Below are 24,646 nucleotides of genomic sequence, written 5' to 3' on the forward strand. Positions count from 1 at the left end.
TCGATGCCCAGAAATGCAAGTTTGAACTGCTTAGTAATCCCTTCGCAGTTGATGTGGAAAATGCACCAACCAACATCCAAATGGAGCTGATTGAACTCCAGTGCAACGACACGCTGAAGTCAAAGTATGATGCTGTGGGCGCCGCACAGTTTCCACGGTTCATCCCTGACACAATGCCTCAGCTCCGCACCCAAGCTGCTCAGATGCTCTCCATGTTCGGCAGCACTTATCTATGCGAGCAACTTTTCTCCTCGATGAAGATGACCAAAACAACTCACAGGAGACGTCTGACTGATGAACATCTTCGCTCGATACTGAGGATTTCTTCAGCTCAGAGCTTGAGCCCAGACATTGATGAACTAGCATCCAAGAAGAGATGCCAGGTATCTGGCTTGGGCACATCAGATTAGACCAGTGTGCAATAATTAACGTTTTCTTTATGCACTTTTTCTTGCTACAAGGCATGGGCTTGAATGGTTGATTAATTTATTATCATTTTATTTGTAAAATTATTAGCCAGTGGAAAAAGTTGATTTTGGTATTTAAATCAGAAGGCTGCAAATAGAAAAGAGGCATACAATTTTTATTTACATTTTATTTATTTAATAAATGAATGCCATTGATGTGTTTTTTCATTTGAAATTCGATTTTGCATGTCTCCACTATTAAATTATATATTGTATGGTAATAAGCGATGCTTGTTCCATATCCAATGTTAAAGCAAAACTTGTTTGGGTCCATATTAAAAGGTTAATTTGTTCAATGTTGGCCCGTGACTTTGTTCAGGTTTTACATTTTGGCCCACTGGGTATTTGAGTTTGACACCCCTGGTGTAGACAGATTCAATGTAGATTACACCAATAGAAGCCTTTGAGTAACTATTCAAGTAGACTACATCACAGGCAACATGTCAGAGGATAGTAATGAATAGAAATGTACACAAACATATACTTGGAGGTATATTTTATGAATAGCACCAGATAGCACCAATCATTCTCATTTTCAACATGTATTACATTTATTTACAAATCTCAGATAGATAGGCGCTATGCAATTTGCACAACTCAAATATTACCATGGTATTGCATCATTTATTCCATGATATTGATCTGAATCATGGAAATGTACCATGGTTTTAGCTTTGAAGTATGATGGTACTGCCATGCACCTAAATAGTACCCTGGTATTCCATAATTTATACCATGGTAAGGATGTGGATCGTGGAAATAACATGGTTTTAGTCTGCACTATACATTCTACCATGGTAACGCACAATTACGACAAATGGTACTCCAAAATAAAATATGGTACAATTTTTATTAATTAACATGGTACAGCGTCAGTATAATGCATTAAATAAATAGATCCACCAAGGTCAAAATAGGTTTGTTGGTATTAATTTGATGCATTTATTGAGTACCACACTATGAGTCATAATACCCATAAAACCTAGCGGTAAAACCCGGAAATGGTTCCAATCGTTTTTCCACCATTCATTCTTCCATAGGGAATTTTAGAACTACTACATTAGGTCTGTGTTTTGTGATGGCGTGATGTTTTGATAACCGCACAAATCTCTCTCGGACAAGGTAACTTTTATCAATATATTCACCTGTAAATGCTAATTAGACACTAATGTGGCTATCATACAGAACTACACATCCTTTCGCAAGCTTTGACGTAATCACTCAAGTCCCAGGGTTGGACAAAACAAAACATTTCTCCATGCAAACTCTCATCGACAAGTATTAAGTAACCTAGCGAGTAGATATTATAGCCTTTTTAGTTTCTCGTGTAAATGATTGATATTGTGTATTTCTCGTGTGTATTCTTGTTTAGCATTTTCTAATTACCTAGCTAGCTACTTTTTAGCATTTTTTTTATTACTATAATGTTTTGAATTACCCTAGCTAGGTAATTCAAACCTACATCTGTCATGTTCTAATTTGGACTTTAGGGCTGTTTTTAGAGCATGATCTCGTTCTTTCATCGGTTTCCAGATTTCTCCATTTAGCCAAGGAAGAGTACTGTTTTGGCCAAGTTTGGATGTAATTTTTTTTAGGAATCCATTTATTATAGTCTGGATTGTGGATAGAAAAAACTGACTATCAGCTTCCATATCAGTATAGGACAATAGATCATTCCAGTTAATTCCCTTAATTGTGTGTTCGAAATCATTTAATTCACTCGTAGGTATTCTGAGCTGATCAGGCCTTCTAACAGTAGAGGTTAAACCTGTTCTTGGAAAGCTTTCTGGCTGTAAGTGTCAGATTACGATCAGATAGCCCAGTAACCATATTGAATTATTTAGTCACTCTCTCTGGTTTATTACTGAACACCAGATCAAGTCACCCTGGTTGGCCCTTTAACTAGCTGTGTATGGTCAAAGGTATTAGAGATCCGTTTGAGGGTTTTCCTACAAGAGTTGTCTTCATAATTAATGTTTAAATCTCCCATTAAGATGACCTCTTTCCCAAAATCACATTCCCTAAGCATTTTATTAAACTGATCAAAAAACACACTTTTGGTGGAAGGTGGTCTATACATTCCAATAAGGGTCAAATACATTTTGGGAGACAGTGTAACGTTTAGGCCAATACATTCTAATTCATTATCACATGACCACTCAATTTGTTTACATAAGATGTTGTATGTTCTTTAATGTAAATCATCAGACCCCCTCTTCTTCCTTCAATCCTTTCTCTCCTGAAAAAATTGTAGCCAGGCACAATCAAAGTGGCAGATGGAGAGATTTTACGGAGCCATGTCTCTGAAAGGCAGAGGAAGTCAAGGTTGGAGTCTGTGAGAAGATGTTGAATTTGATTACTTTTTGGAATGACACTGCAAATGTTCAAGTAGTCCCCTGGGTTTAGCCCGTGGGTCCCAGATGACTGGAGAGTGATTGACACATTGAAAAAAGTGACATTTTCTGTGTTTTCTGACAGCTCGGTTTAGGCCGTTTTGATTAGGGGGAGTTCGGTAGTGCAATTAACTATCCCTTCCGCTTGCACTGGATGCGGGGGACTAATTAAAACAGCTTGCGTGGCAGAAGCAGAGTCGGGGATCGTGTATAACGACTTGGATATGTTTGGAGAGTCAAATTTCATCTTGGAATCGGGTGACTCGAGAGAAATCATGGGACCATAGCACTCACCCACTTCCATGGCGGCGATGATTATCGGACGGGACCATCCATTGATTTCCACTCCGGTGAGTAGCGCTGGCTCAGTAATGTTTGTAACTTTACATCCAATTGGCGAGAGAATTCCAAGCAAATTGTCATGTTTCCACCTGTCACCAGAGCGCGGCAGATACCGTCCTAGAGACATTGATGACACTCTGGTGTGTCCTAGTACTAATTATGATTTCCCTGTTAAGAGAGGTGTGTTTTCTGTTTGCCTTTGCAGAAAGCTTGATTTGGTTGCCTTGTGTGTTTGTCTCCCGTGTGAGTTTGAGACTTTGTGTTTGTTGTTTTCCCATTGTTACTGTGATCCTTCTGTTACTGTTTCTCAGTAAAGTATTTACGTTTATCCTTAACCATTGATTCCTCGTCTGGTATCTTCTCTGCACCTGGGTCCAACCTCACCCCATCACAGCAAGCTTCTGCCTCCAACATGGACCCAGCAGAGATCACCCAGATCAAGAATGTTATAACCCACCAAGGAGCACCGCTGGGGCGGCAGCAAGAACAACTCTCCCAAATATCAGAGACCCTCCAGACACTTACTGATTCCCTCCAACCACAGTCCAACCCCAACCCAGGAGGAGTCAATGCCCAAGTCTCATCGCCCAGTGCTACAGGCGTTGCCATAGTTCCTCCAGGGAACCTGCACCAGGAACCCAAGATCCCAGCCCCCGAGTGGTATGACAAGCTACAGTCCTCCTCGTTCCACACCGATCGGGCCATGATGGCCTACATCATATCTCTACTCTCAGGCAAGGCCCTGGCGTGGGCAACAGAAGTTCAGGAACAGCAGCCACCATTCTGCAGCTCCATATTAGCCTTCACTGCCTTCACTGAGACGAGTCTTCAACCACCCAGTCGGCGGACGAGAAGTGGCTAGCCGACTGTTCAACATCCGCCAAGGGGCCAGACCAGTGGCTGACTTCGCCATTGAGTTCTGCACCCTCGCCGCAGAGAGTGAGTGGAATACAGAGGCACTGGTTACCGCTTTCCACCAGGGTCGGTCTAACTCAAAGAATAAACTGGCCTCTTGGGAACTGGGAGAGGACCTCGTGTCCCTGATAACACTGGCAATCAGGGTTGACAACCGCCTCCGAGAACATGTGAGACAGCACCTTTTTGACACCACCCCAGTATCCCGGTTTCCTGAGCACCCAAGCCCAGCATTGAGGAGCCCATGCAGCTGAGATGCACACGTCTGCCCACAGGAGCGTGACAGACACATGCGCGAAGGCTGCTGCCTCTACTGCGGAGGTCTCGGCCATCTCTGTGCTACATGCCCAGAGCTGACGGGAAATGCCAGGGCTCGCCAGGACAAGGGGAGACCCTGACGAGCTGTGCAGTTACACCCCGGCTACCCAGTCGCCATCTGTCACTACCCGCAACCGTCCACTGGGACAATCATCAGCACCAGATTCAAGCCTTTGTGGACTCCGGGGTCGCAGATAATTTCATTGATCAAGACTTCGCCAGAGGATAACAAAATCCCCTGCGTGAAATGTCCCATGCCTCTGCAGATTCAAGCACTCGATGGATGCCCCATTGGCTCTAGCCAGGTGGAATATCAGACCAAGCCCATTCTACTGCAGGTTGGGGTGAACCACTTAGAGACTCCAAGTTGTCTTTTGATCACTGCTCCTGAGAACAGAGTACCCCTGGCTAGCTCTACATAACCCACTATTCTCCTGGTCTACGGGACACCTACTCGATGGTTAAGAACTGCCAGACTTAATGTCTAAGACCCCCACCAAAAGCCTCACCGCGCCTTGCCGTGTCCTCCTGCATCCATTGAAGACCAAGACTTCTCCGCTCTCCATTCCTGAATACTTCGACCTCCGGGAGGCCTTCAGTAAGAGGCAAGCCGCCACCCTCCCTCCTCAGTCCATACGACTGCACCATAGAACTCCTACCCGGCTCCACCCCTCCCCGGGGCAGCCTTTACTCCCTCTCGAACCCTGAAGCAGCAGTCATGGACAATTACATCCGGGAGTTGCTGGAGGCAGGTTTCACTCGCTCCTCAACATCCCCAGCTGGTGCAGGCTTCTTCTTTGTGGGAAAGAAGGATGGAGGTCTGCATCCCTCCATCAATTACAGAGGGCTGAACAGGATTATGATCAAGAATTGTTACCCCCTAATGTCCGCCGCCTTGGATCTGGCCCAAGGTGTCCAATTCTTCATCAAACTGGACCTCCGCAACGCTTACAACCTGGTGAGAATCAGGGAGAGAGATGAATGGAAAACTGCCTTTAACACCCGTAGTGGCCACTATGAGTATTTAGTCATGCCATTCAGATTATCAAACTCACCAGCAGTCTTCCAAGCATTGGTCTATGACACTCATAGGGATATGTTGAATCGGTTTGTCTTTGTTTACTTCAACGGCATCCTGCTATTCTCCAAGACCCTTCCGAAACAAATCCTGCACGTCCGCCAAGTTCTGAAATGCCTCCTGCAGAGTCAACTATACGTCAAGATAGAGAAGTGAGTTCCATGTATCCCAAGTCTCTTTCCTGGGCCACATTATCTCTACCGCCAGAATCCAAATGGACCCTGTTAAGGTTAAGGCGGTCACCGACTGGCCCCGTCCCGCCTCACTCAAACAAGTCCAGCGGTTCCTCGGATTTGCCCATTTTTCCATGCATTTTATTAGCAACTGCGGTGTGGTGGAAGCGCCTCTCATGGCCCTAACCCGCAAGTCCCAGACCCGTTTTGGCTGGACCCCCTGAGACTGACAGGGCATTCGTGGAGCTCAAGGGATGTTTCACCTCCCGACCCATCCCTGTTCATTCTGATCCTACTCGTCTCTTCGTCGTAGAGGTGGACGCCTCGGACAATGAAGCAGGGGCGGTCCTTTCACAGCAGAACGAGGGGGACAAGAGACTGTTTCTTTCCAAGCTGTTCTCTCCAGCGGAACGCAACTACGATGTAGGCAACCGGGAGCTCTTGGCAGTCAAGTGGGCCCTTGAGGGTTGGAGACACTGGTTGGAGGGGGTACCTCATCCTTTCGTGATCTGGACGGACCATAAGAACTTGGTTTCCTTTCAAGAAGCCAAGAGGTTGAATGCTTTTTTTAACAGATTCAACTTCACTCTAGCCTATCGCCCGGGATCCAAGAATCAGAAAGGAGAAGCCAACACGAGATCTCTAATGAGATGAGGAACTCCGAGCCCATCATCCCCAGCTCCTGCATTGTGGCTCCCGTGGTCTGGAGTATTGAGACCACAGTACGACAAGCACAGACCCGAGAACCTGACCCAGGCTGGGTCCCACTAACAGAATTTATGTTCCGCGATCAGCCCGTTATTGAGTACTACAATGGCGACACTCATCTAAATGAACTGGGCATCCAGGGGTTAATCGGACACTGGAGTTCCTGAGGCGGAAATTCTAGTGGCCCAACATGATTAAGGATGTGTGCCCAAAGCAATTCCTCAAGACAGCAACCTGCTGGGTTGCTCCAACCTCTGCCCATCCCCAACCGGCCCTGGTCCCACCTGTCTGTAGACTTTATTACACGGTTACCTCCATCCCAAGGGCTTACCACTATCCTGCTGGTCGTTGATCGGTTCTCCAATACAGCCTATTTCATCGCCTTACCCAAGTAGCACTCTTCAAAGGAGACCACGGATCTCATGATTACCAATGTCTTTCGACTACATGGACTTCCCCAGGACATTGTCTTGGACCGTGGGCCCTAGTTCATCACTCGGTATTGGAAAGCCTTCTGCTCCCTGTTGGGGGCATCGTTGAGTCTCTCCTCACAGTTCCACCCACAGTCTAATGGGCAAACTGAGTGGGCCAACCAGGAACTGGAGAAGTTCCTCTGCTGTTTTGTCTCAGGCCATCAACTGGAGCAAGTTCCTCGTCTGGGCTGAATATGCTCATAACACACTGTCGAACTCGTCCACTGGATTGTCGCCGTTTCAGTGTCAATCCGGGTTCATATAACTTTTGTGGTTAAATTTCCATGTACCAAATAAAAAAATATAAGTAAATGGGTTGGAATCACATTTTTAACTCTAGGCTACTGATTGTTTTGTCAACAAAATAAATAGCATTTTAATAGCGAATGTGCCCACTCTGGTCTTTGAACGTGTGCTCTAGCCAACAACTCCGATATCAGGCTTTAATGGCAGGCTGTCTGACAAAATGTGTACGTTTTAATAATTAATAAAACACAATTTCCACCAACATTTCCGTTTTTTCTGACAATTTAGAATTTTTCACATCCTTGACTTAACTCCCTTGTCCAGAAATGGGGTTGCGTTAATGGTGTTATATTAAGAATTCTTCCCCCCGTTTTGTTTTCTGACTGCCCGCCATTAAAGGAGGGAAATTCTGCCTTTGCAGACTGAATGGAAGATGCTTTACGTACGAGCCGGTCCACGGGGGACAGGATGTATTACTGGCTGGACATAACAATCCCAGATTTCTATAGTAATTACTAGAGTATTACTATAATATTCTTTAAATAAATGTGTGTTAGTCTTATAGGACTGAACCAAAATATTACATGTGACAAAGATTAAATCATTTATGTTGATGTTAATACTGTGTACAATATCTAGTTGTTGCAATATGATAGCCTAATGTATTCAACATGCTGTAAACTGTCTTAATTTTATTTTATTATTTTAATCCCTAATAATGACACACCCCTCACTATTGTCATTGCTTACACTAATTCCACTGTCTACATAGCATTCAAGCATTCATGACATTACCCTGAATAAGGCACAGTGGTGCGGAAACGTTGGTTTACCCGATGTGACGGAATAATCAGAATTAGCTCGGTAACATAGATAATTAAATTGTCTTATCTGCTTGAAACTGTTGAACTCTTATGAGAATGTATCCCGTCGGACCCTGGTGATGGCAGATGCACTTCCTCCCTCATATGGGCCTCTGTCACCTGGGGCTCAGAGAGGGGAGAAGTCAGGCTTGTCTATCACCTGTAGAATATGAGAACGAGAAGAGGACAGGAGGGAACGTTGTCTTCATATGTGGATATGTGTCTTCTCCTATTACAAACCGTGTGAAGGAATGGTGTGATTAATGAGGAACCAATTACTTGTCTCCACAATTTCTGTGCCCAGCCACTCCCTCCTTCAGCCTTGGGAGAGGTCGGAGACTGGATGTGTGGGGTAGTGTCTGGAACCATTGTACGTCTTCTCTGATGTTGCACCTATCCTGGGACAGTGCATGACCCAGGGGCTCACTCCCCTCAGTGAGCTCGTCTAGGCGTGTGGTCAAGGACATGGATTTGGTGTTTCCGTATTATGAAGTATCAGGCATGAGTTCAGAGCCTCATTTTAGGGGCCAAACTCTGTACAATAAGAACAAGTCTTCATAGCAAATGCTATCTGGTGGGTAGATACTCCTTTCTCATTTATCAAGTCTCACCTTGTGACCCATTCCACACATGTTGTTTGTCATGTAGACTAAGTGGGTATCTTTGCATCCTTTGTGTTGGGGCCTCAACAAATCATCTAAGGGGGGGTTTGTCGACCAGCAATCAGTATTGCAGAGTTCTCACATTCAATTGTTTGTGTGACCCACTCTCCTTATAAGTGAATAAAGATTTAGTTTAAGTATAACTCTGACATATGTGATAAGTTGTCTCTACTCATTTGATAATACAGAAATTAACCACCACAGCAATAAATTACTGGGAGCTTGTATATAAAGTGTGCAACTTTTATAGCCTTGCGTTTACTATGTAAAATGTTACAGAAAACATTTGCTGAACTCTCCCCCTATTGGTTTATCATTCAAAAGCATGTAGGTCTATATGGCTTAAATCATTCAGGTTTTAAACCAAACAATCTCCCCCATTTGTCCTTTCCTCAAGTGATGTGCTGCTCCTTGCCACAGACTGGGTGAATCTTCTTAGCCAGCTCTGCTCTCTGTCAAGCATTAAATGGTTCTCTGGGTTATGGCAAATTCTGGGATGTAGTTCCAGCTGATCCTGTCCACATGTCCTTGTCATTGATAAATGACAGTTGACCATTATAACAACCATATGCCTCTGTCAAATATGTTAAAGGTCTGAAGGAGTAAATGTTTGCCATAAGGTGTCAAAAGTATTTCCAGAAGTCAAAGAATAAGTCAAACGTTTGTTTATTCAATAAGAGGAAACTAAATCCAGGTACTATTCATAACCACAGAAGGGGACTACATTTCGTAAATAGGCTGTATTAATTTATTTTAAATGGGTAACTGTTGTCAACAGTAACAGAAAAGCCTGGAATGTTAAACAAACTGGACAGAAACATTTATACTAAAACGGCCTTCCCCTGGGAAGAACACAGGTGGACGACAATCCTCTCAATCAGCCGAGGTCTGTTTCTTTATCCATCTTTCTCTGAAAAAAAATCAAGAAAATCAGTGTACATTGTCAATCCATTATCTATGTTAAACCGTAACTCCAGCTGAAAACGGATCCCCTAAAAAGTCCCATATCGTTCTATTTGGTTGAGATTCCAAAGGCATAGGTGATACAGTGATGAGTTATTTACAATTAACAGTTGAATGTATTCTGATCTCCAAGGTCAAAAACATTCTTACAAATACACCAAAGAATGATTAATAAGACTGACTCTTGTCATAGTTGAGAATTACCTTAAGGTTCAGATAATGTTCCTCACTGCTACAGTGGACTGATTTGGCTGTTTTCTCATTGGTGTAGAAGACGTTGCACAGCTTGCAGAAGAATCCAGTCCTTGGCACCAGATAGTCTAACCCTGCAAGTAAAATGAGAGAGAAAAAAACATGTTTGTGTTCTCACTGATATGGCACTAAGTTATTTACCAGATCCCCGTCACCCACTAATAAAAAAAACAAGTCAGTTTTTTTTCCTCTAGCCTCTTACCAACAGGGTTGTCAGGTTGATAAGGACCCAGAGGTTCCTCCTGCTTATTCTCTCCTCCCTCTGGGATAGATCCCACACCACTGACTTGTTCACCTTTAGGGTCCCCACAGACCCTCTCACTGTCAGACACAGGGCTCTGGACATCCTGGCCATACAAAAACAATCACGTCTTTCACTCATTCGTTCTACTTAGCCTGAGAGACCAACACCAATAAATATCCCTCTTCTCTGTGTGAAGTGCATTAACTGATTACTTATTGAATAACCAGTAACTGTAAAAGGATTGTTCACGGACATGCAAAAATTAAATACATAAATATTCAGCAAACATTTAACTAACAAGGCAATATTTCACCTTTTTAAATTAAGGAAACAAAAACATAGCAATAACCATCTTTCACCTCTGGATAGGGGCTTTTGGTTGACTGGCCATTAGTCTTTTCATCTCCATGATGATCTCTTGATCTTCTGTCTTTCTGACTGGACAACCACAGCTCATATTTGACTGGAGGCTTCCTGTAATCAGGAGGGCAGAATATGTCATTGAGTACTATATCATGAAAGTGTACTTAGACACAGCCCTCATACAGTCCAGTTGAACCATAGATCACACCATTCTTTATCAGATTATTTCATTAGCTGTATATTCTTCCAATAGATTCCAATCAATTGAACTGGTGTTGACAGACTGGATACTAGCATTCTTCAAATTCCATTTAGTCTAACTATCATTAGCATCTACTGCATATTCTTAGGGGTCATTGAAAAGTATTTACCAGTATATTAGGGAGTCTCCCTTTTTGCACAAACTGACCCTTAACAGGGTCCCGTAGAACTTGTGTGGACGTTGGAAGTACTTCACCATTTTCTGAGCGGCTTCCACGCTCTCCAACTGGATATAACACTGAAAGGAGAAAGAAAAACATGCATGGGTGAGTCCTATATCAACAGAAAAACAAACGACATTCACCTTTAAAAAAAATGGGCCGGTGATACTTTACCTTTCCATGAGGCCAGTTCAAATTATAGCCAGTGATTTTCCCGAAAGGCTGGGCAAGTCGTAAAAGAGAGACGTCAGAGTACTTCTGGAGTGGAAGCATACAAATGTAGATGGATCTCCCACTAGGACTCTGCATTAACAGAAACAAAGTCAAATTACACAGTCAATATTTGTCACAATAAGGTGTGTATTATGTGAGGTGTGTAGTTATGTTTATAATACAGTGCATTCGGAAAGTATTCAGATCCCTTGACTTTTTCCACATTTTGTTACGTTACAGCCTTATTCTAAAATGGATTAAATTATTTTTCCTCAATCTACACACAATACCCCATAATGACAAAGCAAAAACAGGTTTAGAAATGTTTGCAATTTTACTAAATATAAAAAACACTCAGGTGCATTCTGTTTCCATTCATCATCCTTGAGATGTAGAAACATGATTGGACATGATTTGGAAAGGCACACACCTGTCTATGTAAGGTCCCAGAGTTGACAGTGCACGTCAGAGCAAAAACCAAGCAACGAGGTCGAAGGAATTGTCTCTAGAGCTCAGAAAGGATTGTGTCGACGCACAGATCTGGACAAGTGTACCAAAACATTTCTAAAGCATTGAATGTCCCCAAGGACACAGTGGCCTCTATCATTCTTAAATGGAATAAGTTTGGAACCACCAAGACTCTTCCTAGAGCTGGCAGCATAGCCAAACTGAGCAATGGGGGAGAAAGGCCTTGCAAGAACCCAATGGCCAGACAGAGCTCAAGAGTTCCTCTGTGGAGATGGGAGAACCTCCCAGAAGGACAACCATCTATGCAGCACTCGACCAATCAGGCCTTTATGGTAGAGTGGCCAGACAGAAGCCACTTCTCGGCAAGGCACTTGACAGCCCACTTGGTTTGCAAAAAGCACCTAAATGATTCTCAGACCATGAGAAACAAGATTCTCTGGTCTGATGAAACCAAGATGGAACTCTTTGGCCTGAATGCCAAGCCTCACCTCTAAAGCAAACCTGGCATAATCCCTACGGTGAAGCATGGCGGTGGCAGCATCATGCTGTGGGGATGTCCTTCAGCGGCAGGCACTGGGTTACTAGTCAGGGTCAAGGCAAAGATGAACAGAGCAAAGTACAGAGATCTTTGATGAAAACCTGCTCCAAAGAGCTCAGGACCTCAGACTGGGGTGAAGGTTCAACTTCCAACAGGACAACGACCCTAAGCACACAGCCAAGACAATGCAGGAGTGGCTTCGGGACAAGTCTCTGAATATTTTTGAGTGGCCCAGCCAAAATATGGACTTCAGCATGGACTAACATCTCTGGAGACCTGAAATAGCTGTGCAGTGACGCTCCCCATCCAACATGGCAAAGCTTGAGAGGATCTGCAGAGAAGAATGGGAGAAACTCCCCAAAAACTCGTAGCTGAAATAGCAGCCAAAAGTGCTTCAACAAAGTACTGAGTAAGGGGTCTGAATACTTACGTAAAATGTGATATTTCAGTGTTTTATTTTTAATGAATTAGCAAAACTATTAATAAAAGAAAAACATTTTTTTCTTTGTCATTTTGGGGTATTGTGTGTAGATTGATGAGGGAAAACAAACCATTTAAAGCATAGATACTACACCATTTAAGACACCAAACCCACCTCCAACTTTTTCTGTGAAAAGCACATGCTAACATTAACATGTTTCCTCAACAACTGTCCTTTTCCTTTGTAGAATTTCACCATTTCACGTACTTCCTCGGTAGTATCAAGCTCTAACCATGCCTGAAAATATAGGAAATTCTCAATGTCATACAAACTACGACAGCAAATGCTTGCACAAATCAGGGATGAGTAAATAAACTCCTTCCTGTATGCCGAACTACATGAATGTCAAATTATTCACCACTGTCGCCATACAAAATAAAATACACTTGATCCCCAAATAACATATCTGCAGTAACATAATTATTAACTTACCTCCTGTGTGAGGAAGGATATGGCATGGTTGACAACATTCACGTTTGCTCGCTCTGCCAGTTTCAATAGGGCCACCGCCATGTTTCCATAGCCCTTTCTAATTGGGCTAATATGGACAACTTTTCCATCCTGTAGAAAACAATTTTAACCGACTGTCAATAAAAACAACTTTTCTACACGTTTGACACATTCCAACTACTCGATATGGAGGAATACCAACCCATGAAGCATCCTTTGACTCTGCAAATAAAAACAAAAAGTAATTATTACTATAAATTATCTGGAGATTATCCACACAGGCTCGACAACTGTAATAATTGCTTTTGTCCATTGCTGCCAAGTAATAACATTTTTCATCATTCATTGCTTACCCAGCGGTGTGTCCCCTCCAGTACTGTCGTCAAGTTCATCCAATGTAACGAAGTCATCCATATTCTCAGGGAAATCCATGTCATCCATATTGTCCTGTTGGAAATAAGTCCACAACATCAAATTTTAGTTAAGGTCCACAGTGCTGCACCAAAACCATTACGAATCTCACAAATATGTGAGGTTGCAATGGGAAACTGTCAAAAGCATTTCAAACACTGCACATAAAAGTATGCAAAACTGTATTCTGAAGTATGAAGGGAGACTGATTAGAGCTAAGCACAGGCAAAATCCTAGAGGAAAACCTGGTTCAGTCTGCTTTACAAGACACTGGGAGAAATTCACCTTTCAGCAGGACAATAGCCTATAACACAAGGCCGACTTGACAACAACCGACTTGACAGAGTTTAAAGAATTGTGCGCAAATATTGTACAATCCAGTTGTGAAAATCTCTTAGACTTACCCAGAAAGACTCACTGCTATAATCACTGCCAAATGTGATTCTAACATGTATTGACCTCAGGGGTGTGAATACTTACGTAAATTAGATATCTGTATTACATTTTTCAATACATTTGCAAACATTTCTAAAAACATGCTTTCACTTTGTCATAATGCATATTGTGTGTAGATGGGTGAGGAAATCAATGCAATTCATTTTTTATTCAGGCTCTAAAAACAAAATGTGGAATAAGACATGGGGTGTGAATATTTTTAGAAGGCCCTGTACATAGCGTGCTATGGTACAAGGAAAACTCAATATTCCAACAATCCATGACTCAACCAAACTACATTCTCAAGAATGCTCTCAGAACTTCAACCAAATTGTAGAGTTGAAGCACACATGCTTTAAGATCCCATTGCTAGGAACTAGAGGTCGGAATGGCCGATTAATTAGGGCCGATTTCAAGTTTATAACAATTGTAAATCTGTATTTTTGGACACCGATATATATATATATATATTTTTACACCTTTATTTATCCTTTATTGAACTAGGCAAGTCAGTTAAGAACACATTCATATTTTCAATGACGGCCTAGGAATGGTGGGTTAACTGCCTTGTTCAGGGGCAGAACGACAGATTTTTTTTACCTCGTCAGCTCGGGGATTCAATCTTGCAACCTTACAGTTAACTAGTCCAACCCTCTAACCACCTGCTTTACATTGCACTCCACGAGGAGCCTGCCTGTTACGCGAATGCAGTAAGAAGCCAAGGTAAGTTGCTAGCTAGCATTAAACTTATCTTATAAAAAACAATCAATCATAATCACTAGTTAACTTCACATGGTTGATGATATTACTAGTTTTATCTAGCGTGTCCTGTGTTGCATATAATCGATGCGGTGCGTATTCGCAAAAAAAGGACTGTCTTGCTCCAATGTGTAACCATAAACATCAATGCCTTTTTAAAAAGCAATACACAAGTATATATTTTTAAACCTGCATATTTAGTTAATATTGCCTGCTAACCTGGCTCGTTGCGAACTCTGTGAAGACTATTTCTTCCCTAACAAAGGCAGCCAACTTCGCCAAACGGGGGATGATTTAACAAAAGCGCATTTGCGAAAAAAGCACAATCGTTGCACGACTGTACCTAACCATAAACATCAATGCCTTTCTTAAAATCAATACACAGAAGTATATATTTTTAAACCTGCATATTTTGCTAAAAGAAATCCAGGTTAGCAGGCAATATTAACCAGGTGAAATTGTGTCACTTCTCTTGCGTTCATTGCACGCAGAGTCAGGGTATATGAAACAGTTTGAGCTGCCTAATTTGACTGGAATTTACATAATTATGACATAACATTGAAGGTTGTGCAATGTAACAGGAATATTTAGACTTATGGATGCCACCCGTTAGATAAAATACGGAACGGTTCCGTATTTCACTGAAAGAATAAACGTCTTGTTTTCGAGATGATAGTTTCCGGATTTGACCATATTAATGACCTAAGGCTCGTATTTCTGTGTGTTATGATGTTATAATTAATTCTATGATTTGCTAGAGCAGTCTGACTGACCGATGGTTGGCACCAGCAGGCTCGTAAGCATTGAGCTGTTTATGACTTCAAGCCTATCATCTCCCAAGACAAGGCTGGTGTAACCGATGTGAAATGGTTAGCTAGTTAGCGGGCTGCGCACTAATAGCGTTTCAAACGTCACTCGCTCTGAGACTTGGAGTGGTTGTTCCCCTTGCTCTACAGTTGCCGCGGATTTTGTGGAGCGATGGCTAACGCTGCTTCGAGGGTTGCTGTTGTCGATGTGTTCCTGGTTCGAGCCCAGGTAGGGGCGAGGAGAGGGACGGAAGCTATACTGTTACACTGGCAATACTAAAGTGCCTATAAGAACATCCAATAGTCAAAGGTATATGAAATACAAATCATATAGAGAAATTGTCCTATAATAACTACAGCCTAAAACTTCTTACCTGGGAATATTGAAGACTCCTGTTAAAAGGAACCACAAGCTTTCATATGTTCTCATGTTCTGAGCAAGGAACTTATATGTTATCTTTTTTACATGGCACATATTGCACTTTTACTTTCTTCTCCAACACTTTGTTTTTGCATTATTTAAACCAAATTGAACATGTTTCATTTTGTTTGAGGCTAAATTGATTTTTATTGATGTATTATATTAGGTTAAAATAAGTGTTAATTCAGTATTGTTGTAATTGTCATTATTACAAATAACATTTTATTTTAAAATCGTCCGATTAATCGGTATCCGTTTTTTTTTTTGGGGTCCTTCAATAATCGGTATCGGCGTTGAAAAATCATAATCGGTCGACCTCTACTAGGAACCCACATCTTGGTTACTTAACATAAATGTATTTTCAATTCTGGGAACAATAATTAGGGATGCACGATATATCGGTAAGCATATCGGAATCGGCCGATATTAACTAAAAACAAACGTTGGCCCAATGTCTAGTTAAACGCCAATGTGCAAAACCGATGTAAAAGCTGACATGCATACCTATATAACATAGGTAGATGAGGTAATGACACCACAACAAATATCCCGCTACATGTGCAACACAGCATTCCTAATCTAGTCTACAATGTCTGCTGTGTGGATCAAGCAGTCAACAAGTCCAGCAGTCATTTGAAAGAGTAAGAACATTTCAGCGAGACAACTCAAAGGCGAAATCTATTAATACCAAGATCATGGAATTCATTGCCCTTGACAATCAACTGTTCACTGTCCTGGATGTTGGCTTTCGCCGCCTGGTCGAGCACCAGTACGCACTTCCAAGTAGGCGCTATTTTTCCAGATGTTGTCCTACCGGAGTTACACAGTATTCCCGAAACTCAGTCATGAGCTACTTGCTACGGGTGTCACTGGTATTAGCTTCACGACTGACATTTGGACCAGCGATGTCAGCCCCATGAGCATTAGGAGTCTGACAGCACAGTGGGTCGATGAGGATTTCCTATTGAGGAAAGCCGTATTGCATGCTCAAGAATGTGCTGGTTCTGATACCATCACTGCTGCCATTTCAATGGCATTTGAGAACATGTTTGAAACATTAACACTCCTAGCTCCATTTGAACAACTGACTCGAGAAATAAGCTCAACTGCATCTACAGCAGACGTGAAACCTTGTCACGGCATTGAAACGCCTGCTCAACAAAAATGCCAACACAGACTGTCGGGTTAACTTGGAAAAGTATTCTACTAGAGGCTGTGAACAAGCGATTCGGTGGCATTCTCTATGAGCCTCTACTGTGTCGCCACCATGCTTGATGCTAAGTACAAGGACTGCTACTTCGATGCAGACAAGCAACAGGGTTTACATGAAATCTTATAGACACAGCTGGACAAGATGGAAACGGACACAGTGACAGTGCGCACCGAGGAAGAGAGGCCACGGACAGACAGAGCTGAAACTTCACTGCTTGACATGTATGATGAGATCCTGGTTGAGACTGAACAAATGAACAACGAAACAGCAAAGTAAGTGAAATAAATAGATTTTGATTATGTTTTGCTGGTAATGGGGACATATGTAAATGCCCCCCCAAAACTTTTTGGCCAGTGTGTGTGTGTTTAAACTACTTAACTGTACTAGAATGCTTAAAAGGCCGCTATTTTTGTTTTTTATACCAGTCTAGTTTTCTTTGCCAAGGAAAATATCCGATATTGGTATCGGCCAAAAATGTCATATCGGTGCATCCCTTACAATAAACCATTCTTTGTTGGTTCCAGTCACAAATATGAATGACAATAATTTCTTACATCTTCTTGAAAGCTCTCCTGTTCCATCTTGTTCTCCATTGAGACGTCAGCATCACACAGAGCTGGATCATCGGCAGCCTTTACGTCAGAATCCTCCAAGGTATCGTCTGCCAAAGGTTCTGAGATTTCGGGTTCCCCCTTATCTTTAGAATCAGCCACCATAGAGGCACTTTTGGAAGGAGCAGGGTCTTTAGTATCAACACCAGCACCAACCTCATCATCTAACAAGCTTTGTTTAGCTTCCACCTGGATAATCTCTTCGTCTAGATCTTTGTTTTCCAAATCAACGTCCTCCTCCTTGATGTCCTGCTTGACCACTTCCTTGACCTCTTCTGAGATGCTTTGTTGACCTTCTCCTTGTTCCAACACTTTCTCAGCAGGTTGTTTGCCTGTACTGGGTTTCTCTTTGTTCGTGGCGTTTGAGGTCTTGCTAGTCTCCTCACTCTTGTGTCTGCTGCTGCGGCCTTTACTAGAATCTGCTCTTCTGGATGTGGTGGAGTCAGGACTATCTCTACAAGGCAAAAAACATTGAGGTAAACTTCCCTGACACAAACGTCCTGATGAGTCCTACAGGAAAATTGGGTATGGCTGCCATGGCCCCAGGTGAAGAACTCTTACTTACCTCAGGCGTTTCAGTGACAAGTATACTTTGACACTCTTTCCACTGATCTTTAGGGGGTTGGAGTGGTAGTACTTCACCATAATGTCAGCATCCTTCCAATCTACCATCTCAATCAGGGCCTGCAGATGAATAAGGGAGAATTCTTTAGACAAAGCCAGAGAAGGTGCTGCATAATGGAGGTTTTGGTGATGAATTTACCTAGCCATACAAAATAAATAGATACTGCATCGTTAAATTGTTTTAATAATTGTTGTCTATTTGAAATCACCAGAGATTTGCAGAATTTGATTGATCACACATCAATTCCATAGTGCTCAAACCTTACCTGGTCACTTGAAAATGTTGAATGCCGCACATCCCCAAACATCTTGGCGAGATCAAGAATCTCTGATTCTCTTTCCTTCCCAAGAGGTAGGTGGGAAAAACAAACCACTGTATTGGTAACTTGTTTGGTCTGCCGTTTTTCTGGTGGTTCATCCAACCTTGGCGGCTGAAGGAAAAAACAAGCTCATACTGGTATTTCTGTGACTAAGAACACAGAATCTCACATTTTTAAGAGGCAGATGCACTTACATGAATACTGCACACCATAGGTGACAAGTACAGATTCAACTTAATTTCCTTCACGAAAGCTTGGTTTACACTGAAGTGATTCACCATATTGACAGCCTCTTTGTGAGAATCAAACTCCAGGAAGCCCTGTAACAAAAATACAACACCGAATCATCCAATAGACATTCAACTACAGATGTAACTTTTTTAGAGAGTGAATGTTAAAGCTGCAACATGTAACCTTTTGGGCGACCCAACCAAATTCACATAGAAATGAGATATAGCTCTGTCATTCTCATTGAAAGCAAGTCTAAGAAGTGATAGATCTGTTCTGTGTGTGCTATTTCTATGCTTCTATGCTTCCTGTCTTCTACTTTTGTACTCCAGCTTCAAACAACTAAAAATACTATTTTTGGTTATTGAAAATATGTTTCACAGAGGTTTAGATGGCACAATGATTCTCTACACTATACTTACTTGTTCAGTGGCATACACTGAAATTAGGTGTACTATTACAAATTTATGCAACCAGGAAATGGCAGAGCGAACTTTAAAAGTTTAGAGTGTTTATTACCAATGTGTAACTTACCTTGCAGGGGAACACCAGATGTTTTACAACCGTGCCGAATGGCTTGGCCAAAGTCATCAAGTCTTCAACACCAACAGAGCCAAGGGGAAATTTTGTGACCACCACCTTTGTGCCAACCTGAAGCAAAATATATATCACACATTCAAGCATGCAGCTTTAAGCAAATAAACAACATCATAACAAGTGAATTAAATCTATCTAGCTCTATTTATAAGAAAACAATGCCACAAAAGGGGCATCGTTACCTTGGGCTTCAAATGGTGTCTTTCTGGTGCAGACCAGACTTCACCTAAAGATGAAAACATGAAAGGAGATAGTATTTATTTTCAAGTGGTTTGCAATTGGGCCTTATTTGGTCTGGATCAAACTTGACTTTGGAACAGGACTGGGGTTATTACCTCCTACGCGGTCTGAGCTATGTTGTCTCTTGTAAGGCATAGCAGGACGTGGCGTTCTCCTGGGCGGTGAAATAGCATCTCTACTTGGGATGGAGTTGGACCTGGAAGATAACGTAAACAGTGCTAAGTAAGAAGAGGAACAGCTAATGATTTTACATCATGACATGCCTATTTTCAACATAAAGCTTAATTTCATGCCCCTCACATTTCCTTCCGGGTATCATGTTTATTCCAATCTGGATATCTGTAGAAAACAGAAAATAAAAAACAAATGTGAATAAAACCTTGTTATAGAAAATATCTCAATTGATTTTGTGAACTGTATCAGTCCAGTTTCTAAATGTTTTACTTTGCATGAAAACACTTACAGATGCGAGAGTTCTAGACAGCCATCCGCATGGCGTAATCCATTGAGATGTTCCTTCCATGTCTGTGAAAAAAGCAAATTCATATTAAGCTAAATTAATGCCATCATGGAAGGTTGAGTGTTCTGATTAAAATTATATAAACAGTCCAAGAGCAAGAGTTTTGAAATATAACAAAGCTTACCTTATTAGAATTCAACATGCATAAGCATAGAGAGCATGTGTGTGGGTAAACCTTGGGCACAACTCCATGAAAATCATCCACTTGATAGGAGAAAGGAATCTTTTGCTGGCTGTCGGATGGTTTTTCAATTGGGGGCCTATTGTGGCGGGAACCTCTCCTTGCTTCAGTCCGCTGTGGTTGCCGCCCCGGTCGACTGTAATCAGTGTCTCTCCTATAGTCAGTGTCAATATGGCTGTTTGACCGACGAGGGACTGCAGGGGGACTGTCCCGTTTGCTAAGGTCTCCATCATCTGTATCCTCCTGACAGCTGTCTCCCTTTGGGGAGGCCTGTCCCTGCTCCTCTTGCTTGGCTCGACTGGCCTTCAGTTTCATTATCAGATAAGGCAACGTCTCTACACTGATCTCATTCTCTGGAATCTGGGCCAGAGCATCCACGTCTTCTGGAGAGAGCCCCAGAGTGGCATATAAGTTCATAGTGCTCATCGCGCCATCACCTGATCCTTGGTGTGCAGAGCTGTGACCCTCACTGTCCTCCATCCTCAAACCGTCCGGGCACAGAGAAGTTTATTCTGAAATTGGGGTAAAATGGTGTTCAGTAATTTCAACTGATTATGTAACCTATGAATATGTCTAAGGCAACCTATATACTAGGCAGTGTCAGGGGAAGGGCCCCAAAAAAGTGTCAAAGACTCCAGTCACCCAAGTCATAGACTGTTCTCTCTGCTACCGCAAGGCAAGAAGGTACAGGCGCACCAAGTCTAGGTCCAAAAGGCTCCTTATCAGCTTCTACCCCGAAGCTATAGGACTACAGAACAATTAATCATATGGCCACCCGGACTATTTACATTGACCCCGCCACCATTTGTTTTTACACTGTTGCTACTCGCTTTTTATTATCTATGCATAGTCACTTTACCCCAACCTACCTGTAACCCCGGTATATAACCTCTATTGTCGTCATTTTATTATGTTATACATTTTTTACTTTAGTTTATTTAGTAAATATTTTCTTAACTATTTCTTGAACGGCATTGTTGGTTAAGGGCTTGTAAGTAAGCATTTCACGGTGGTATTCGGCATAAAGTGTAGGCCCTAATGAAGGGGCTTGGGAAGAAAGTATCCTTCGCATTTGTATCTGAAATTCTACCATCTTTAATCATTCAATAGTTAACCAGATGTCAATTGAGGTCCCTCACAGAAATAATAATATGTTTACCAGCCCAGAACAATGTAGATGCAAGCTAACGTTAGCTACTGTAGCTAGTTACATCGAATGGGCCGAAGGCCTCGGCACAATAACAGCCAGTTGTTATTAACTAGCTACCTTCGCATCTTTTTTAAAAATAACGAAGCCCGATATCTCCTCACCCTTGATGAATAAAGATTAGCTATCAAGTATGCCCCATGTAGCTTATAAAGTAAGTGCAGTATTGTTAGCTAGCAGCACGCAACGCTGGAGAATGCTGCCTAGCCGCCCACAGCCAGGAAACTAGCTCGCAAGAAGAAGCTAACCATAGCTTTCTAGCAAGATAGTTTCGGGGTGAAAGTTTATGCATCCAGTTCAACTACCACATGAAATACAAATGGGGAATGCTGCAAAACATACCTTTTAAGTACCCTTTCGGGTATTTCGTAAAATTAGGTGGCTAACGTTACAGTCTGGACAAAGATATGTGTAACTAATCCTTCTACCAGCGTCTCGTCAGTGACATAATAAAACTACTTCCCATCGCGGAATTTACAAAATGTTCATAATAAAAGTCCCCCGCGTAATTACATTAATGTATTTATTCATGATATTTGAAAAATAATTGTCTAAACTTGAACTATGATTCATATTTAAGTGAAATTAGCATTACATGTATTTTTTTCTTCTTTTTAATTTCCAAAGTTAAATAAAATGCCCCCATTGCAATACACTGGCTTATAGAGAAAAAAGTATACTATGTGTCAATGTAAAGTGGGGTTGGGAATACTCAGTAGAATCTACATATGGTGTAATTTCACGGAGGACTCGTCTAAATACATAGCAACACTCTACTTCACCCACTCCATAGCCCTGAAAGCAATAAACTGTGGGCCTATAAATTACATTTTGGCTTATAGAGAAACATTTGTGATGTAAACGCAAGGCACTTAAGCCTAATTCCTCCTGTAAATCGCTCTGGATAAGAGTGTCTGCTAAATGACTAAAATGTTGTTTTTTAAAAAATCAAACAGACTTCCAAGTTTAGCAAACCGTCAGTCCTGTCTTGCTATTATGAAAATCTAATTGAACAATGCAAATAATGTTTTCAATTTGACTTTTGCCTTCAAAATCGTCTCAAACATAGAACATGAAATAATGAACTATAGCCATTGAATTCTACCATGCTGATATACCATGCGTTCTAAAATGCCCTTCAAGCCAAGCAGAAACAACTATTCAACACATGCCATACCTGGTATTCTAAACTGGGTGGTTTGAGCCCTGAATGCTGATTGGCTGAAAGCAGTAAAAATAAATGACATAACATACATTTTTACTGCTGTAATTATTTTGGTAACCAGTTTATAATAGCAATAAGGCACCTCCGGTGGTTTGTGGTATATTGCCAATATACCACGGATAAGGGCTGTACCCAGAAACTCTGTGTTACGTCGCACGACAGCCTTTAGCCACGGTATACTGGCCATATACCACACCCTCTCAGGCCTTATTGGTTCATTGTAAACCGGGTGGTTTGAGCCATGAATGCTGATTGACTGAAAGCCGTGGTATATCAGACGGTATACCATGGGTGTGAAAAACAAAACAATTTGCTGGTCTAATTACCTTGGTAACCAGTTTATAATAGCAATAAGGCACCTCTGGGGTTTGTGGCATATGCCCAATATACCACGGCTAAGGGCTGTATCCAGGCACTCCGCATTGTGTCGTCCCCAGCTGTGGACCGGAGCTGTGGACCAACAGGCTCCAAAACAGCTTCTTTCCCCAAGCACATCCTCACCCACAGTGTATCTGCACTGATTATCTGCACTGACTAAATGCCACTCACAGGTCTCTACAGAAACTCACACACACCTATACTGACAGTCCTGCACACACACGCATACATGTACACACACATGCACATACTATCAGGTGTGAAGGTAAGACCCAGATGCAGACAACGTCGAATTAACAATGGTTTAATAATCCAACAGGGGAAGGCAATAGACAGGTCAAGGCAGGCAGGGGTCAGTAAACCAGAGGTGGGGCAAACTTACCGGACGGCAGGCAGGCTCAGGGTAGGCAGAGATCAATAATCCAGAGTTGGGGCAAAGGTACAAGTCGGCAGGCAGGCTTAGGGTCAGAGTGTCAGGGGCAAGCAGAGTGATCAGGCAGACGGGCTCGGAGTCAGGACAGGCAAGGGTCAAAACCAGGAGGGTGAGAAAAAGAGACCCTGGGAAAAGCAGGAGCTGAGATACAAAAACGCTGGTTGACTTGACAAACAAGACAAACTGGCAACAGACAAACAGAGAACACAGGTATAAACACACAGGGGATAATGGGGAAGATGGGCGACACCTGGAGGGGGGTGGAGACAATCACAAAAACAAGTTAAACAGATCAGGGTGTGACAGTATCCTCCCCTTTAGGGTCACCACCTGGCCTCCTATCTGAGCGCATACCTGGTTAACCGGGGTGCCAGTGGAAGTCGGCGATGAGGCCTGGGTCTAGGATGTCTCTAGCGGGGACCCAGCACATCTCCTCCGGGCCATAACCCTCCCAGTCAACCAGGTACTGGAAACCCCTGCCCCGTGGTCGAACACTCAGGAGGCGTCTCTTATTAATAAAATATATTATAAACATATCTTGTGTAATTTCCGTTGTTGTATGTTGTTGTTGTATGTTATTAATAAAATATATTATAAACATATCTTGTGTAATTTCCGTTGTTGTATGTTGTTGAATCAAACAGCTGGCCATTATTAATAAAATATATTATAAACATATCTTGTGTAATTTCCGTTGTTGTATGTTGTTGAATCAAACAGCTGGCCATCACGGTCTAGCTGGTGTTGGTGAGGGAAAGTGTCTGGCAGAGAGATTCACAGATTCACAGATGGCCATCCGTCGTACACGGGTACGACGGATGGCCATCGATGACACAGAGAGGAGGGGTGGGCCTGGAAACAGAATACAAAGGGCTGTGAGACATGGGATTAATCCTAAACACATGGAAAGTAGGGTGAATACAGAGGTTACGGGGTAACAAAAAATGAACAGCTATGGGGCTAAGGACTCTAGAGATGGAGAATGGGCCGATAAAACGGGGGGAA

General features: G+C 42.3%; 1 protein-coding gene across 8 annotated transcripts in view; it reads right to left on the bottom strand.

The window, feature by feature from the left end:
- The window catches only part of LOC118390469 (matrin-3-like), a 39,117-nt gene extending 17,002 nt beyond the window's left edge, over positions 1-22,115 (bottom strand). Inside the window, exons 1-21 of one of the 8 annotated variants that reach the window (XM_035781067.2) lie at positions 21,948-22,114; positions 20,342-20,910; positions 20,161-20,222; positions 19,998-20,036; positions 19,793-19,893; positions 19,640-19,683; positions 19,395-19,511; positions 18,827-18,952; positions 18,579-18,743; positions 18,254-18,372; positions 17,632-18,142; positions 13,386-13,479; positions 13,235-13,254; positions 13,015-13,143; positions 12,697-12,819; positions 11,057-11,185; positions 10,832-10,959; positions 10,457-10,571; positions 10,056-10,200; positions 9,806-9,927; positions 9,289-9,548 (exon numbers count right to left, since the gene is read on the bottom strand). In XM_035781067.2, coding sequence (XP_035636960.2) covers positions 9,516-9,548; positions 9,806-9,927; positions 10,056-10,200; positions 10,457-10,571; positions 10,832-10,959; positions 11,057-11,185; positions 12,697-12,819; positions 13,015-13,143; positions 13,235-13,254; positions 13,386-13,479; positions 17,632-18,142; positions 18,254-18,372; positions 18,579-18,743; positions 18,827-18,952; positions 19,395-19,511; positions 19,640-19,683; positions 19,793-19,893; positions 19,998-20,036; positions 20,161-20,222; positions 20,342-20,878 — 2,859 coding nt within the window. In that variant the 5' untranslated portion in view covers positions 20,879-20,910; positions 21,948-22,114 and the 3' untranslated portion in view covers positions 9,289-9,515. Of the gene's footprint in view, positions 1-9,288; positions 9,549-9,805; positions 9,928-10,055; positions 10,201-10,456; positions 10,572-10,831; positions 10,960-11,056; positions 11,186-12,696; positions 12,820-13,014; positions 13,144-13,234; positions 13,255-13,385; positions 13,480-17,631; positions 18,143-18,253; positions 18,373-18,578; positions 18,744-18,826; positions 18,953-19,394; positions 19,512-19,639; positions 19,684-19,792; positions 19,894-19,997; positions 20,037-20,160; positions 20,223-20,341; positions 20,911-21,709; positions 21,844-21,947 lie in introns of those variants that run through there. The other 7 variants (XM_035781068.2, XM_052457387.1, XM_052457388.1 and 4 more) reach the window with 7 other exon arrangements.
- Between the last annotated feature and the right edge of the window lie 2,531 nt (positions 22,116-24,646).

This window comes from Oncorhynchus keta, chromosome 11 (genome assembly GCF_023373465.1).
Source record: "Oncorhynchus keta strain PuntledgeMale-10-30-2019 chromosome 11, Oket_V2, whole genome shotgun sequence".
Classification (NCBI taxonomy): Eukaryota; Metazoa; Chordata; class Actinopteri; order Salmoniformes; family Salmonidae; genus Oncorhynchus; species Oncorhynchus keta.